The following is a 14,953-nucleotide window of genomic DNA, read 5'->3' on the forward strand; positions in this document are numbered from 1 at the left end:
GGCGCGTTACGTAAAGAACAGGGCCCCTTTTGTAGCATTATATCCCTACGCTTCCGTAATGAGATTTAAAAAATAAATTAGAGAACGAAAAAGTTTCGAGCCGTTTTGGTGCAAACTATGCTTGCTTAGCGTTCCATTAACCATAAAGTTTTTATGTACGACAGACACGCCCAGTGTCTCATCGAGATCATTTCGTTATAGAAAGTTGAAAAGAAAATCTGCTAAAGTTCTTGGGAATTATTGACAACAATATTAATATTAGATCTAGTATTTTAATTCTTTTGTAGGCTTTTTTGATGTCACAACTGTCAACTAAAATTTTATATATTTATATTTCTACGTCTCCAATCTTTATTTCTACGAAATGAAAATTCCAACAACCCAAAGACCAAAGGATATAAGAACAGGGGGATATGGTTAAAATGATACAAAATCTTATATTGAACAAATTTTAACCCTGAAATTTCTTTGATCTTCGGGCGTTTTTCAAAATTTCATGAAGTTAAATGAAAAAATTTTATTAAATTACTATTTTGCAATAAAAAGCTTTTAGAAACGTATTTTAAAAATTGAAAATGAATAAACTTTTAATGTCGACAAGCAGGCAAATTAACAGAAATGAAAATATTTAATTCTAATAATATCGCTGCAATTATTACCATTGCATACATAAATAGACAAATGAATCCTGTTCTACTATTTAGCGTGAAGCGATTACATAAAAAAGTTGTATACAAAATAAATATCGAAATTAACAAAATAAAACAGCTGTACATTAAAGCGCTTGAACGTAATACGACCAGATGTTGCGAATAGATTTCTGGTAAAAAAATTGATTTGACAAGCCAGGGCAAACCAAGGCTCAAGAGAATGCTGAAAGTATTAGAACCCAGCGAATTGCTTAACCCCATTACCCCGTAACCTTGCTTAATGACGGATATACTGGAAACTGCCTCGGGTATAGTCATTCCAATAGCCAAAATTGTTAAACCCATAACTCCATCGGGTATACCAAGGGTGTCTCCTAAACAGACCAAGAAAAAAGATCAAAATATCAAAATAGAATAACAAATAAAGAAAGAGACAGAATGGCATAAAAAACTTAAGCTTTTACCTATTATGGTTATAGTAAAAGCCATCAAATACGAAATTCCTCCGATCCATAAGATGGAAAATAAAAATGTAATATACTTCAGTCTAGGATGCTTATGGAACTTTGGTATAGTTAACGAGAGTATAAAGATGATTGGCAATTTCATAAGATATTTTAAGCAATTAGGCTTATCACATGACCAGTGCGTGGCATCTGAACCTAAAAGGATTTGGTTAGCTCCTTTAATTTGAAACAGTATTTTCCGAATTTTTTTTCTACTAACCTAATTCAGTAGGTGTATCTTTTCCCGATTCGGTTAAATTCGGGCAGGAATGTGCTTCGCAGGCTAGACTATAATGCGAATAACCGTTATTCAGTCCTTTCATATCCGCTTTCAATATTAAAGGAGTGAATTCAGTGACTTGCTGATAACGATGGTTTCTATTGCCTAATATAAACTGGCGCGTCTTGTAGGCGACGCGTTTGTGGTGATACATAACTATTAAAAAGGTTTCAAATGGGGGACGTTCGATAAAAAAAATATCAACATCAGCAACATAACGCATGTGAAGATAGATAGCTTCTAATATATTAATGTGAAATAACGTTATACAGCTCTTGCTACGCTAAGTTCCTACTGCTATTGTCTTCATGTGTATGCTATACTTTCGCTATGTTAATAAGTGCCATCAAATGTACCTAGGAGTTGCAATACATATTATGCGAAAATCTTGCGAGTGATTGATCGTGCTTACTAATATGTTGAGGTCACGTATATATAAAGATGTATGCATATATGAGAAAGCAACAAGAACAACATATTAGAGCGAATACCACATTAGAATTTGCTAAAAATATGCATCATGGTCACTATAAATAGTTCAAAATAGTTAACTATCAACAAAAAAGAAAAGTTTTCGCGACATCAATGATTTCTTTAAAAGGATTATTATTCCTTGTTTTGATTTTCTTTAATAAAATGTGGCCGAAAAAATGAATATTCTTAAGAAATATGCTCTTCATTAATCTGGTATTACTGTTACAAGCTATTCGCTTGCTTGTCGTCAAAATAACCACATGGATAAAAAGATAACTTACCTAACATATACACAAAGTACCCGATGACCAAACACAAAGACTCGTACCACATAATACGGCCATCCACCACAATACCTAGCAATGTTAAAACAACCATCATATAACTGAAACAATCTCTGGTAATTGGCCACCAGTCGAGTTTTAGGGAATTATCAAGAAATAGGCCACAGCAAGCAGGTACTGCTAGCATATTGAATATAGCTGAACCGACCACAGTACTTTCACCGATGTCTCCTTTCGTGACAAACGTTCCCACACAATTTATAAATAATTCTGGTGTAGAGACAGCCGCTGCCATAATTGTTGCCCCAATGATGTCGTGATCGATTGTGAAACCTAAATGAATTAACAAATTTATGTTAGGTCCGGATTTTATTTATTTTAATAATTCTATGTTTTACTTGAAATCAGTTAAGTGGTTGTAATTTTTTTATTATAGCAATATTGTTATTATTATCATTAAAAAAGCGCTTGAAATATGTTTGACCAATTGCCAATAATCAATTAGGTTTAAAAAAAAACATATATACTTTCTGGTTTGTAAAAGAAAGAAAGAAAAAATGTTTGCTGATACTTCATACACATATGCATATATATATACATATACATATATACATATATATGCATATATATATATATTGTTCGTTGCGTAAGCTTGCCTTTACAAATCTGTTGAATACATGGTATCAAGTAATCATCGCATACGACAGCCAAAATCCAAAAACCGTAGACTGTCAAAATTATATGTACAATAATCCAACCGTGCAATCTTTGCGCGCGACTCAAGCCGTCGTCAGGAAATTGTAGAATGGCTGCCATTGTACACTGATTTGCCTTTACATCTTTAGTTAAAAGATTGCGTTGCAAGTGAACTATAAGTAAAATGTACATATAAAAGAAAACTTAACACCCGAAAGCACAAAATTTTTTAGAAAAAGATTTTAAGAAGCTTTTATTATAACTTAATCAAAAGTTTATACTTTATTTACCAGGCATTGCGTTTTCACCGTTATTTCGATCTTGTTTGCTATTACGCAACAATGTTAATAACAATTGGCCCAAAAATACCAAAATAATAATACACAATAAAACCGTTGACCAAAAATTTAGTTTAAATTTTTCAAGTCGTTCTTTGTATAAGTAAAATTTTATTTGAATTGACATCTTGTTGTCGTTTTAATGGCGAATTAATTAAAAACCTTAACAGCCAGAGCGTGGAAGAAAAAGAGCCCAACAGCAAAAATAAAATCAAAAGAGACGGTACGCGCGTACGTTATTTTTGTAAATAAGACTCTGATTGGGTTATCATTGCTTCGTTTCAATGTTGAGCGATCATTGCAAGATTATTTTTCAAAACAGAAAATTTCGTATTTTATGGAATCGAATGTAATTCAAGAATCTATCTATGCATGCGGGCAGGCGTACTTATTCGAGATCGTTAAAGTGAATAACAGATAAGGTTACTTCAACAGCGTGGAAAGTTTTCAATCAATTTTATTATTAATTTTTAGCGGAATTATCTGGTTTTTTTTGTTATTTTCTATGTAATAACTTTCTTTTTTATTATTTTTAAATAACAAAAAAAAAAATTATTATTTCATTTCATATTCTTGTCTAGAACAGGGATGGAGAGAAGCAAAATCAAAATAACTCGTGTTGAATGAACTAAAGAGTGACTCTAACTGCGATGGGGTATTACAAAATTCATAAAATTGCCGTCAAGTGATGGTAAACCCAAAAATTAAATATGTTTTTCCAAAATAATATAGATAGATAGCAAAATCAATACACTTTCGCTCAAGCAATATAATAATGTGCGTCATTTTCATGGGAACCAACCTTTGCAAATATATTATGTTGATATTAGCCAAGTTTTCGTTCAAGAAGTTGCTTCGGCTATTACCGCACTAAAATAACTTCAGTACTGTGAATTCGAAAATCGATTTGAAGAAGGCTGATCTGATGCAATTGAAGTAGCAACTAAGTCAGTCCTTCAGTTCCTTCGGTTTATCAGTGTGCGTGCACACATGCCACTATAATTTTGATGTTTTCATGGATATGAGCGCTGAAGTTTCATTCGCGACGAGATTGTTTATTTTCGCGAATGTAATGCATGAAAATAATATTAAATTTTGTTTTCAGGCTAATTCAGCAATAATAAATATAATTAAAGACAAGGAGATGACAAGATGGTTCAACATTTATTTTAAAATTCAAACTAAGAGACCATTACGAACTTTTTCTGTTTCTATTGCCGATGGCAGTAGTAACGCTGTTAATTAGCAGCTCTTTGACCGTTTGCTCTTTCATTCTCTAATTTGTATAAACAATAACTCTGTTAATAGTTTCTTGATATGACGTCGCCTTCCCTCAAAGGTATATAAGTGTGTTTGTACGAAAAATAATAACAAGCAGGTATGAATGTAACAAGTACAGCTTGTCTTAGCTTTATAGTTTATTCCACATTGAAGAATGCTAAATGTTATATTCGCGAAATACTTCAATAAATTTCAATAAAAATTTTCATATCAAGAAATACAAACCAATTTTTTATTAATTCAAAAAATAATGTTGTAGAACAATTAAATAAATCAATAAAATATTTAAAATTATCCCTTAAGCCTAACTTAGAATTGTTCTTTATTTTATAAATTAGTGCATAGCGATTAAATTCTATGATTTTTAGCTTTCTGTATAAAAAAAAAAGTTTCCATTTAGTATTGAGATAGTCAGTGCTTATAAACGCTAATCATGGAACGCTCAAAATTGCATTTGCAGCATTCGTTACTCTTGTTGTTTGTAAAGCACTTCTATCGTATCCGAATTGTCCTTTTTGGTTTCAACGGTTCCAAACTGCTGATTTTGATGTCAAACGTAAAGAATGTAAAGAACGCCCTGGAAGACCAAAAAAGTTCGAAGACAATGAATTGCAAGACTTATTGAATGAAAATCTAGCTCAAATTCTTCGAAAACTTTCAAACAGTTTAACATCTGATAATTCACCTGCTTCTAGACATTTACATGTTATGGGAAAAATTCAAAAAGACGAAAATTTTTACCATAGAAATTGACTGAAAATGGCATGAATTAGTTCAGGAGACCCTTCCATATCGACATCGAATATTTATGCTCATAAAATTTTGTTGCGTATGTGTAATAGGAGTTGACAAAACTGAAAACTGATTGAAACTATTACTGGAGATGTCTACCGAGATCAATTGATCAAATTGGACGATATATTGTTGCCAAAAATGACGCCAATAGCGGTTAATAGACGCAAAGTTTCGCGTGACAACGCCCGGCCACACGTTGCAAGAGTTGTCAACCACACACCGTTGCAGCTTGAATGGGAAGTTCTGCGGCAGCCAGCGTGCTCGCCGAAGATAGCATTTTTGAATACTACTTGTTCAGATCGAGGTAGCATGGCTTAGTTGGCACGTGGTTTCGAAGCGCCGGAAAAGAGCGAAAATAGGCCGATGATTGGGCCCCTACCAATCTCAAATCGTTCTTTCGTCATGGTATGGCCATAATGGCAGAAAGATGGAGAAAATTGTAGAAAAGGATTGAAAATATTTTGATTGAACCAATTTTTCTCAATAAATGCCTTTTCCAACTGAATGAATGATCACAATACATCCAAGCACCCAGTACGTTTACATAGTATAGTTCGTAACGCTACAATAAAAATTGATGTTTATTTTTTTATTTATACATTAAAAATTTATCGCATATAATTTTTTCTGATTTTTTTAGAGTATTAAGAATGGTTGCTGTGTATCTCTTCACTGCTAAATGTTTTTATAAACTCTGCAAAAACAGCCAGGCAAACAGACATACACAGAAGAATAGACGATACTTATGAGACTTCTGATGTGTATTTGTGAAATTAAAAGGAGAACGGAAAATCGTATGGAAACTATGTGCTTCTTTCAATCTTCAAACTTGAATTATTACATTATTTGAACACCTATAGTAGTTACAAGCTAATAGTATAAAATACGCAGCACAGAAAGTACTAAACTTTCCATAGGATGCTGAAAGTAAGTAGACATCTTTTCTTAATTCAAAGGATTCGCTTGCTATTCACGCCACTTTCACATGATAAACGCGCGCATATCGACGCCAGTGATTTTCTGTTTAATTTTTCGTATGAAGTATTTGATGTTAAGTTGAGATGTTGACAATTTTGTCTATTTCTTTGGTCTTCAATCCGTTATGAGTTTATTTCACCCACAACTTTTTAATTTGCTTCATTTGATGAATACGTGTATTAAATTATTTTTCTGACTTCAATTTTAATGGTGTTTAATGTACATAGAATTTCATTTTAATAACAAAATAACCTGCATCTTAATTTTAATTGCGACTTGATTACAGATTTGGAAGTAAATAATTAAATATTATCGTTTTGTTCATTTCCGATCCATAACCTTCATTTCTCCACATCTCATTCACTCATCAGACAAAAAAGAAACTCTAAGAAAGATTTAAATACTGCAATGTCCACCGGACAGGCCAAACTAGAAAAGTTTTTCACGTTACAAAAAAACCCAGTATATATCTAGATGATTATTAACCACTGACTAAAAAGTGCCCGCATATAAATTTACGCCGCCTTAGTTACAATTTACTGATAGGAGAGCGGGCAATTCGGTAAATTAACTTCGAAAAATATGTTCAATTCAATGAGCGACGCGAACACAACGTAGCAAATAAACATACTCATGCAGAAAACCCCAAGGCTTACGTTTAGACGAAATCGGTTAATCATAAACGTTATATACAAAACCATTATGAAAAAAAAAAGGATTGCGGTAGATTGATACAACGCTTTTGAATTAAAAGAAACGAAATTCACTTTGGGATAATTCATGAGTGATCTTATAAGCCAAGGTACAGCTAAACAAAATAATATGTCCACGGAATTAGACCCGATTGCATTGCAAACTGCCATAGAACCGTAACCTAAAGTTCAACAAGGAGAGAAGGAATGATAGAAAAAATGGCAATTTTGTATTAGCTACAAAAAAACAAATTTTATACCTTTTCTCGCAACGATGTAGCTGGATATCATTTCTGGTATGCTAGTACCTGCTGCTAAAAATGTGATTCCCATTACAGAGTCAGGCACAAATATGTTAAAGCCTAGTTGAGCAGGGTATTTTAATTACTTTCAGCCTATAAAAATCTTACTTACCAATTACGGTTATCATCCAGGAAAGTAAATAAGTTAAAATGGCAATCCAGCCAATCGAAAAGAAGAAACTGAATAGAGCACATCGACGAGTTAGCCTCCGTTTGCAGTTTGGTATAGTGAGGAAAAGCACGCATTCCCATGGATACGACAAAATCCAAAGAAATACACTACAACAACCTCCTTCTGCAGGCCATCGGCAAAAATCGAATGGTGGTTCCTTGTCCTCATCTTCATCCGTCTCATGGTCTAACAAATCAAAAACTTCTCCTTTCGGTCTAAAACAAGGGCATATACATTCTCGGCTTGGTTCTGTAATCGACTTCTACATAATTAAAAATTTTCTGTGCACAAAATTCATTTTACGTACTCCGAAAAGCTTTTTGTAACTTCCGATCCAAAAATAAACTGATCGTATTTACCAGGAATAATGCAATCAACGTCGTTGCCTCCCACCACTGAATACGTCCATCATATATAAAAATGGTTAATGCAGCAACCGCAGCTGTATACCACAGGAGATCGCGAGAAACGGGCCACCAATCTAATTGGATACCCTACCAATTAACCACAGAGTGATTAAAAGAAATTTTCTTGAATTGTAAAAGGGAAAGCGAATATAAACAATACCATACTATACGTACCGACCCTGCTATTAAACCACACACTCCAGTTATCGCTAAACCATTAAATACCGCCGACCCTACTATGGTGCCTATGCCCATATCACTCTCTGTTATAATTGTTGCGTAAAGATGTATAAAAAACTCGGGAGCGGAAGTGGCACCCGCCATCAATGTGGCGCCCGCTACGTCATAAGACATATGCCACTCTTAAATGTAAAGAAAAAAGTTTTTACATATAGAACACATGTATTATAACAACGGAAGCTTCGTACGGGTTCTTAATTTTTCCACAGCCGGCACACAAAACCCGTCACACACAACTGCCAAACCCAGGAACAAATAAGCGCTAGCCAAAGAGCAAATAACTATGAAATCCCAACGTGGTGGAGGAGCTGTAAACCAGTTTGGGTATTCCTCAATACCTAACATCGTGCAATTGTCGTCACCTTTTTTCAACTGTCCAGACCAGGCCGCAAATGGCTGAACTATGAAAGATTTTCTGTAACTATTTCTGCTATGTTAGTATTATCGAATCTCTACCTTACTTTTTGTAACGATGGCTTTCCCTGAAATAAGAGCCATTGCGTTTCCTAAACACAATATTTGCGTCAAATATATAAACAGCCTCTTTAATTTCTTTCGGTACTAAAATAATTTTCTAATAAAACTTTTTCGTTATTTGTTTCTTTTTGCTCTTGCCTTTCAAAAAGTTCTACTACAAATTAGATCAAAAAATTGCTTACAAAAGCTTGTACAACAGAAAAATTTTTCAAAACGCCGTACTTTAACGCCACAGCATAGAGATATTACTCACATCTAATACAGAGTAAAAACGTTCGCTTTGAATCCAGTCTGTTGACAATGCATAGAAACTTTGCACGCTTAACATTACGTAATTCACTGTGCAAAGCAGTTGCGATGAAATGCGCATCGGGCGCTCCATAAAGAACATATATGCTCGCTCAGCATCAGATTCATATTTGTTATATCCAGCTACTCCACTGTTGTGAGAATTTCTTATTTAATTGAAATTGGCAAAAGTATTCGCAGATTCAATTTTAATACGGAAGTAAACGACTGACAACTTGTCAACTATAATGTAAAAATTATGAAGTACAGAGGGCGAGCTTAAATTTGTCTAAAACGCGATATGTGCACATTTAGCAAAAACATCTACGATGAGCGTCAAGGGGTGTTACCATAGCGATTTTACATCGAAAAGCTTTTTTTTAGCTAAGCCGATGTTTTGAATCTTCTAAAATATGCGGGAATAATTTGTTACCTATTGGAAATTATTTCTTCAGAATTTCGGACTTTACGCCAAGTACTGCGAGAAGGGTGCGTGTGTCAAAAGAATCCCTGTTGAAAAGTTACACCCTACTGACTTGCTTCTTGTTTAGCATGAGGAATCGATTAACAAACGTATTTACGTTCATTTAAAAACAATCCCAAGCAAATATACCGCAACGTAAGCTTGTCTTTCTCGATTTTTACGCTTTTATACAACTCCCTTTGCGATTAAGTTTGTACCGCTGAATTATGATTTTTAGTATAGTTTTTATTACAGTCCTTAGGGAATCTATTTACGAATTATTTACAGGAACTTATATTTTTAGTTTTCGTCCTGGTCGTATCCGTTCGAATATTGCAATTCAACTATCTTGGCTCGACTCTCACGACACACTTTACCTTTCGCAAATATCGTGCTTATGTACCCTTTTATAAGCAAGTTACCACTACCTAAATTAATCGCGATATATTTAAACCGTTAATCCATTTTCCCGCTACATTTTCTGCCAATTGTTTTTGGCCTTTTCGCCAGTCATCCACTGCATGACACAGGTAACGCGCCATGAATGTGTACTTGGGTTTTCTCTATCTTTATTATTTGGTTTCTTAGAAAATCGCTTAATTTTCATGAAAACCCAAATCATCAAATATGGCATTGTCGTAACAATGCGTTTGTTTATCAGATGTGGGGCTGAGAGTGATTTTAAAACTTTCAATGCTTTTGGTAAATATTAAGAGTGTACGACCGCTGTTTTGCAATTGATTGCGAGTTCAACTATAGAACTGTACATTTGCTTTCCGTATCCTATATAAATTGTGCAATTGTTTGGGAAAATGCAGCAAAAGCGGCTCTTTCTATCAAAAAATTGTCGATAAGGGAAAATAAGGAAGAATATTTGAATATACAATGTTCGCCTTTTGATTTTGGGAATAAAGACCAATGGAAAAACATAATAAAACATTCAGGAATTTTGATATGTCTATTTTTTACACTTTATCTTAAGGCTGGCTTTTTTGGGTGCAATATAAAGTTTTTCATTCAAATACTCCGCCAATCGAGCAACAATCAATGTCTTAAAAATCTCCTTTGTACTTTTCCAGCTATAAGTAGGTATATTCTTTTCGTAATTTAAAGTTGCAGCTCTTATATCGCTTACCGCAGAGCTCCTTAAATTAAGCAAAACACTCGTGGATAGCTTCAGTGTTGTCACTGTTTAATATCTTTCAAAAATAATTGCTTAAGAATATGTTTAAGAACCTCGTCAAATATTATTAATCTCGTCTTCCATCCTAAAAAAAATCTTTGAAATACCCTGGACCTGCATGTAGTTTTCATAATATTATTATAATGCAAATTGAGATTGAAGTTTCAATATTGTGATTTCTATTTAGGATTCAGAATTTTGGTAGAGAACGAAGAGACATGAGAAACAAAATTTTCTTTACAGGTTGACTGTCAGCCGGCCGATGAAGAAAATTTAAATATTCTTTGCTAATCATATATTGTATTTAATCTAACTAGAAAACGGCAGAAAAAAAAAAAAAAAAGGGTACAGGAAGTACGTGCCCTAAAAAGGGTAATATAATATCTGGAGAGGTTTGGCCACCTTATTAAATGTCCGCTTTTCATCTTCTCTTTCGCACAGGTCTTCTTTTTATATGAATTTAGGTAACAGCGAGGTCATCACTGGATAATTGATACGGAGGAATATTGTGTTCATTTTTTCACAAAAAATATTACAAAATTTTTTCACAAAAAATATTACAAAATTTTTTTTCCCTGGGAATTCGCAGATAATTACATTAGTAACAAGAGTTTAGTAATTCAATAAACATTTTTAAAATAAGACGTTTGCGAATTAGTTGAAAATCGGATATTTCTGTAACGATTTTCCTGCGCCTTTTTTCTTCAGTTGCGCTTTCGCTGGTGAAGTCGATCATAAATAAACTATAAAAATTACAGAATGGAAGTATTCATGCGTATGCGAAATGTTTCGAAAAGTAAATTATGTGTGCTTCTAAGACGAAAATGGGTAAAAAAGCATTTCGTATTAATGTTGTCTTCTTGCAGTTATTAGTACCCGAAAAGTACAAAAGATCCAACTAAATTGTTCACTACGTGCTATCGATGATTATCCAAAATTGTTTACAGAAGAACCGCCCCGTTACGATTTAATTGCCTTATGTCTTATTTTAGGCTTATATTGTGTCTTAGGTATCGCTGAGCTCATTAGTGAATACGGTTTTCCTGCGGTGGAACGCATCTCCAGTAGTATGTTAAATTTTTTATTTTACAGTTGATGTGTAAACGTCTTTCAAACTCTGGTAGTATGTCCTAGCTTTCGGTTTTACGCGCGATGTCAGTGGAGCTATCTTAATAGCAGGCGCTTCTTCAGCACCCGAAATTTTTATAAATCTCTATGCTACCCTTTTTACCGAAGGTGATTTAGGCATTGGAACCATAATCGGGTCATCAGTATTCAATATTTTAGCAATACCGGCGATGTGTGGCTTTTTGTCAGGGCCAATGGTTCGTAAGACAATTTCTATCAGTTCATTACAAGTTTATCATTTAATTTTTGCCATATATCTCCTGTTTTAAGGGTATAGCAATGGATTGGTGGCCTATTACGCGCGAAATTCTATTGTATTCATTCTCAGTGGGAATGCTGACTGGATTCCTTCTTAGTGGAACGATCGAGTGGATGGAAGCCTTAACACTACTTATAATTTTTATAATGTATTTAGTTTGGCTTTTGTTTCTCAACCGTGTGGCAGTAAACCGCTGTCGCAGTATGTAATTTTGCAGAATTATCAGAAACTACAATGAAATTTGGAACGTTATTTGATTTTAGGGACGGATCGCGAATGTGCTTGCAAATGCTTTCGAGTAGAAGCTACCGTTATTGAGGACGAAGGGAAAATAAGAGAATATGAAACTGACTCGCCGTTTAATTTCTTTAAGTGGCCAACAGGCAAATTATATGTAAAATTTAACTGGATCCTAACATATCCATTTCATTTGGCTTTCTTTTTCACTATACCAAATTGCAAAAGACGGCTCACACGTAGATTGTCATTGTTATCGTTCATTATGTTCGTGATATGGATTGTAACTTTAATGTATGTAATCACTTGGACGGCTACCGTAATCGGTGAGTGGATTGGGATACTGTAACCTGTGATTGCCTTTAATATAGTGTGCTTCATATAGGCTTTCATTTAGATATACCGGATGTTATAATGAATATGACTTTATTAGCTGCTGCTGTAAGCGTACCAGAACTTTTATTTTGTCGCACTGTTGTAAAAAAAGGTATGAAACTGATTACATTAGTATAAATTATTTCGTTATCAACCATTTCGCCCTTTCTTTCAACGCCATAGGTTTTGGTTCGATGGCACTTTGCAGTGCGATTGCCTCTAACACGATAGACGTTACGTTTGTCTTATCTTTCCCTTGGTTACTTAAGAGCACAGTAGCTATGCATCTAGGGAGGACCAATTTTGTCACTTTTATTTCAGAAGCACTTTATGTGAATACCGCCGTTGTATTTTTGTCCACCTTCATTTTTTATATTTCGCTTATGGGTTCGCGTTTTTACTTGACTACTACGCTTGGTATTATCTGCTTTTTTTGGTACTGTTCTTACGTTATAATTATTGCAACTATTGACATCAATATGTTTTCTCCCATTTCATTGCCCAAATGCACACTTGGGTGGGAGTAAAGAGAATTTATTTATTTTATAACAAAATAGAGAGTAATTATTGTCATCAAAAATTTTTGAATTAGAAAAATTTTTTAAACAATAGGGCATTTGTAATAGCTCTGTAAAATGTTGAATAAAAAGAATTAAATTTTGCTGATATGTACTGCTGGTATAAGTTAATGTGTGTGTACCGAAAAACGGGCAATGATTGTGATGTTTTTGATAAGAATAAGTGGATAAAAATGACTGCTATACTGTAGTAGGATAAGTAATAAATAGTAAAGTTCAAAAAGAGGACAACTGATAACAAACGCAAGATGTTCTGACTACAGTTAACAAAACATGAATAATTAGAGCGCACAACGTAGCAGTTCGCGGGGAGTCACTAATAAAGCGAACCTAATACTGTGTATGTTGTAATACATAATATTATTTATTCATTTATGCTCGTGCTAAAACAGGAAAAAATCCCGGCCTACTATTAAATGGATCGCTTTGGTGACACGGTAAGCTACCTATGAGCTTAGTTTCTTAAAGCGTTTTTTCTTACTACGGCTGCGCTCCTCAATGCCTACCCTCACACCCACCACTGTAAGATGGCGGCATACCCATTTTGTTTTTTTCCATAATGTATGTAACACCCAAAAGAAAACTTCAGGGATCCAACAAAGTATATATATTCTTAATCAGCGTGAAATTCTGAGTTGACTAAGCAATGTCTGTCCGTCTAAGTATCTGTGCGATGTGTGTTGTTGGTACTCCCCTCGTCGCAATAATTAAGATATAGACTTCAAATTTGGTAGAAACATTGGAAATTTCTGCACGCGGGTTGGTGTTGAAAATAGGCTAGATCCGTCGAAGCGAAAACTAAACGCAACTCGGTTTTTTTAAAACAACAATTTTTGGATTTTTGTTCGTTTCTTGGAAATTATAAAACTTAGAAGGCTGAAAGTTTCCACATTTACTTTAAGAAGCACTCTACTCCTTCGTGCAAAGATAAAAAACATCTGCCATGGCCACAAAAAGTTACAAATGATTAAATTCTGTCTTTTGCAGTTTTTTGGTTTTATGGTTATTTATAATAAGCCAAACAAGACCGAAAGCTTACAACCATTTTGTACACTCCTTAAATAAAGATATTATTATCTGCCTAAAAAATGGGTTACTTTTACTTTTTATATGGTAGACACCGCGATTAGCTTTTTCTTAATAATATTAGCGATCAAATAAAAGAACTTGAAAAGTATAATGAGAAAAGCATAGCGGTGAGTATGCGAGATTCGGTACCCTCCGTATATAACTCTCTTATCTGTTTTTATTATTATTGTGGCGGAAAAAAAATTGATAATAAAAAGACTACTGGGACGGGCCAAGTAACAAGTTTTTGCTGTAAAATGTACCTAATGTATGTTTATTCTGACATTAATTTCCTTGGCAAGTAACTGAAGAAACATGGCAGTGGATAAATGACTGCGCTCCACACTCTGCACCAAAAGAATCTTTCGGAGTGTATGGATCGTATCTTTATGGAAATGATCAAATACATAACTGTAACTGCTGCCTATGGAAACGTTTATGTGGAGATATTCCATACAATGTAGAGAACACAGAAAACTCGAACAAGTGTAAAAATTAAGTGACAAATTTTTAAAGGATTTTATACGCATGGAAATCAAAAGTAAAGAAAATCACAAAATCTCTAAGGGTGATAAAATAAAAATTAGAGAAAGATTTTTGCACAAAGCTAGACAGTAAATTCGAGTACGATGAGCGATGACAAAGAACTTATCGAATACGAACATGACAAAGTTGCAAATATAACGCCCTTGAAAAATCTAAATGAATTCAGTAACAATGATGATTAATGCTAGGAGAAGATAATTGACAATGAAATGCTTGCAATATTGCCAAGACAAACATAGGAAATGGTATTGGGAAA

General features: G+C 34.0%; 3 protein-coding genes across 3 annotated transcripts; 1 reads left to right on the forward strand and 2 right to left on the reverse strand.

The window, feature by feature from the left end:
- Nucleotides 1-587: 587 nt before the first annotated feature.
- On the reverse strand, nt 588-3,267 carry LOC119641791 (sodium/potassium/calcium exchanger 4-like). The gene is made up of 6 exons (XM_038040644.1): nt 3,181-3,267; nt 2,851-3,063; nt 2,192-2,527; nt 1,377-1,592; nt 1,115-1,312; nt 588-1,024 (listed from the first exon to the last, which is right to left on the reverse strand). The coding sequence occupies exons 1-6, from the start codon at nt 3,185-3,187 to the stop codon at nt 588-590; spliced, it is 1,407 nt and encodes a 468-aa protein (XP_037896572.1). The 5' UTR covers nt 3,188-3,267.
- A 1,757-nt stretch (nt 3,268-5,024) lies between these two features.
- LOC119634478 (sodium/potassium/calcium exchanger 3-like) lies at nt 5,025-8,593 on the reverse strand. The gene is made up of 7 exons (XM_038028695.1): nt 8,557-8,593; nt 8,284-8,496; nt 8,030-8,217; nt 7,756-7,942; nt 7,389-7,697; nt 7,235-7,336; nt 5,025-7,156 (listed from the first exon to the last, which is right to left on the reverse strand). Exons 1-7 carry the CDS (start codon nt 8,591-8,593, stop codon nt 6,819-6,821), a joined length of 1,374 nt encoding a protein of 457 aa, XP_037884623.1. The 3' UTR covers nt 5,025-6,818.
- LOC119634489 (sodium/potassium/calcium exchanger 5-like) lies at nt 6,198-13,139 on the forward strand. Its single transcript, XM_038028705.1, has 7 exons — nt 6,198-6,231; nt 11,743-11,831; nt 11,905-12,094; nt 12,157-12,456; nt 12,516-12,617; nt 12,689-12,743; nt 13,118-13,139. The coding sequence occupies exons 2-7, from the start codon at nt 11,805-11,807 to the stop codon at nt 13,137-13,139; spliced, it is 696 nt and encodes a 231-aa protein (XP_037884633.1). The 5' UTR covers nt 6,198-6,231; nt 11,743-11,804.
- Nucleotides 13,140-14,953: the final 1,814 nt, after the last annotated feature.

The sequence above is a fragment of the Glossina fuscipes genome, unplaced genomic scaffold, assembly GCF_014805625.2.
Source record: "Glossina fuscipes isolate IAEA_lab_2018 unplaced genomic scaffold, Yale_Gfus_2 0, whole genome shotgun sequence".
In the NCBI taxonomy this organism is placed as follows: domain Eukaryota; kingdom Metazoa; phylum Arthropoda; class Insecta; order Diptera; family Glossinidae; genus Glossina; species Glossina fuscipes.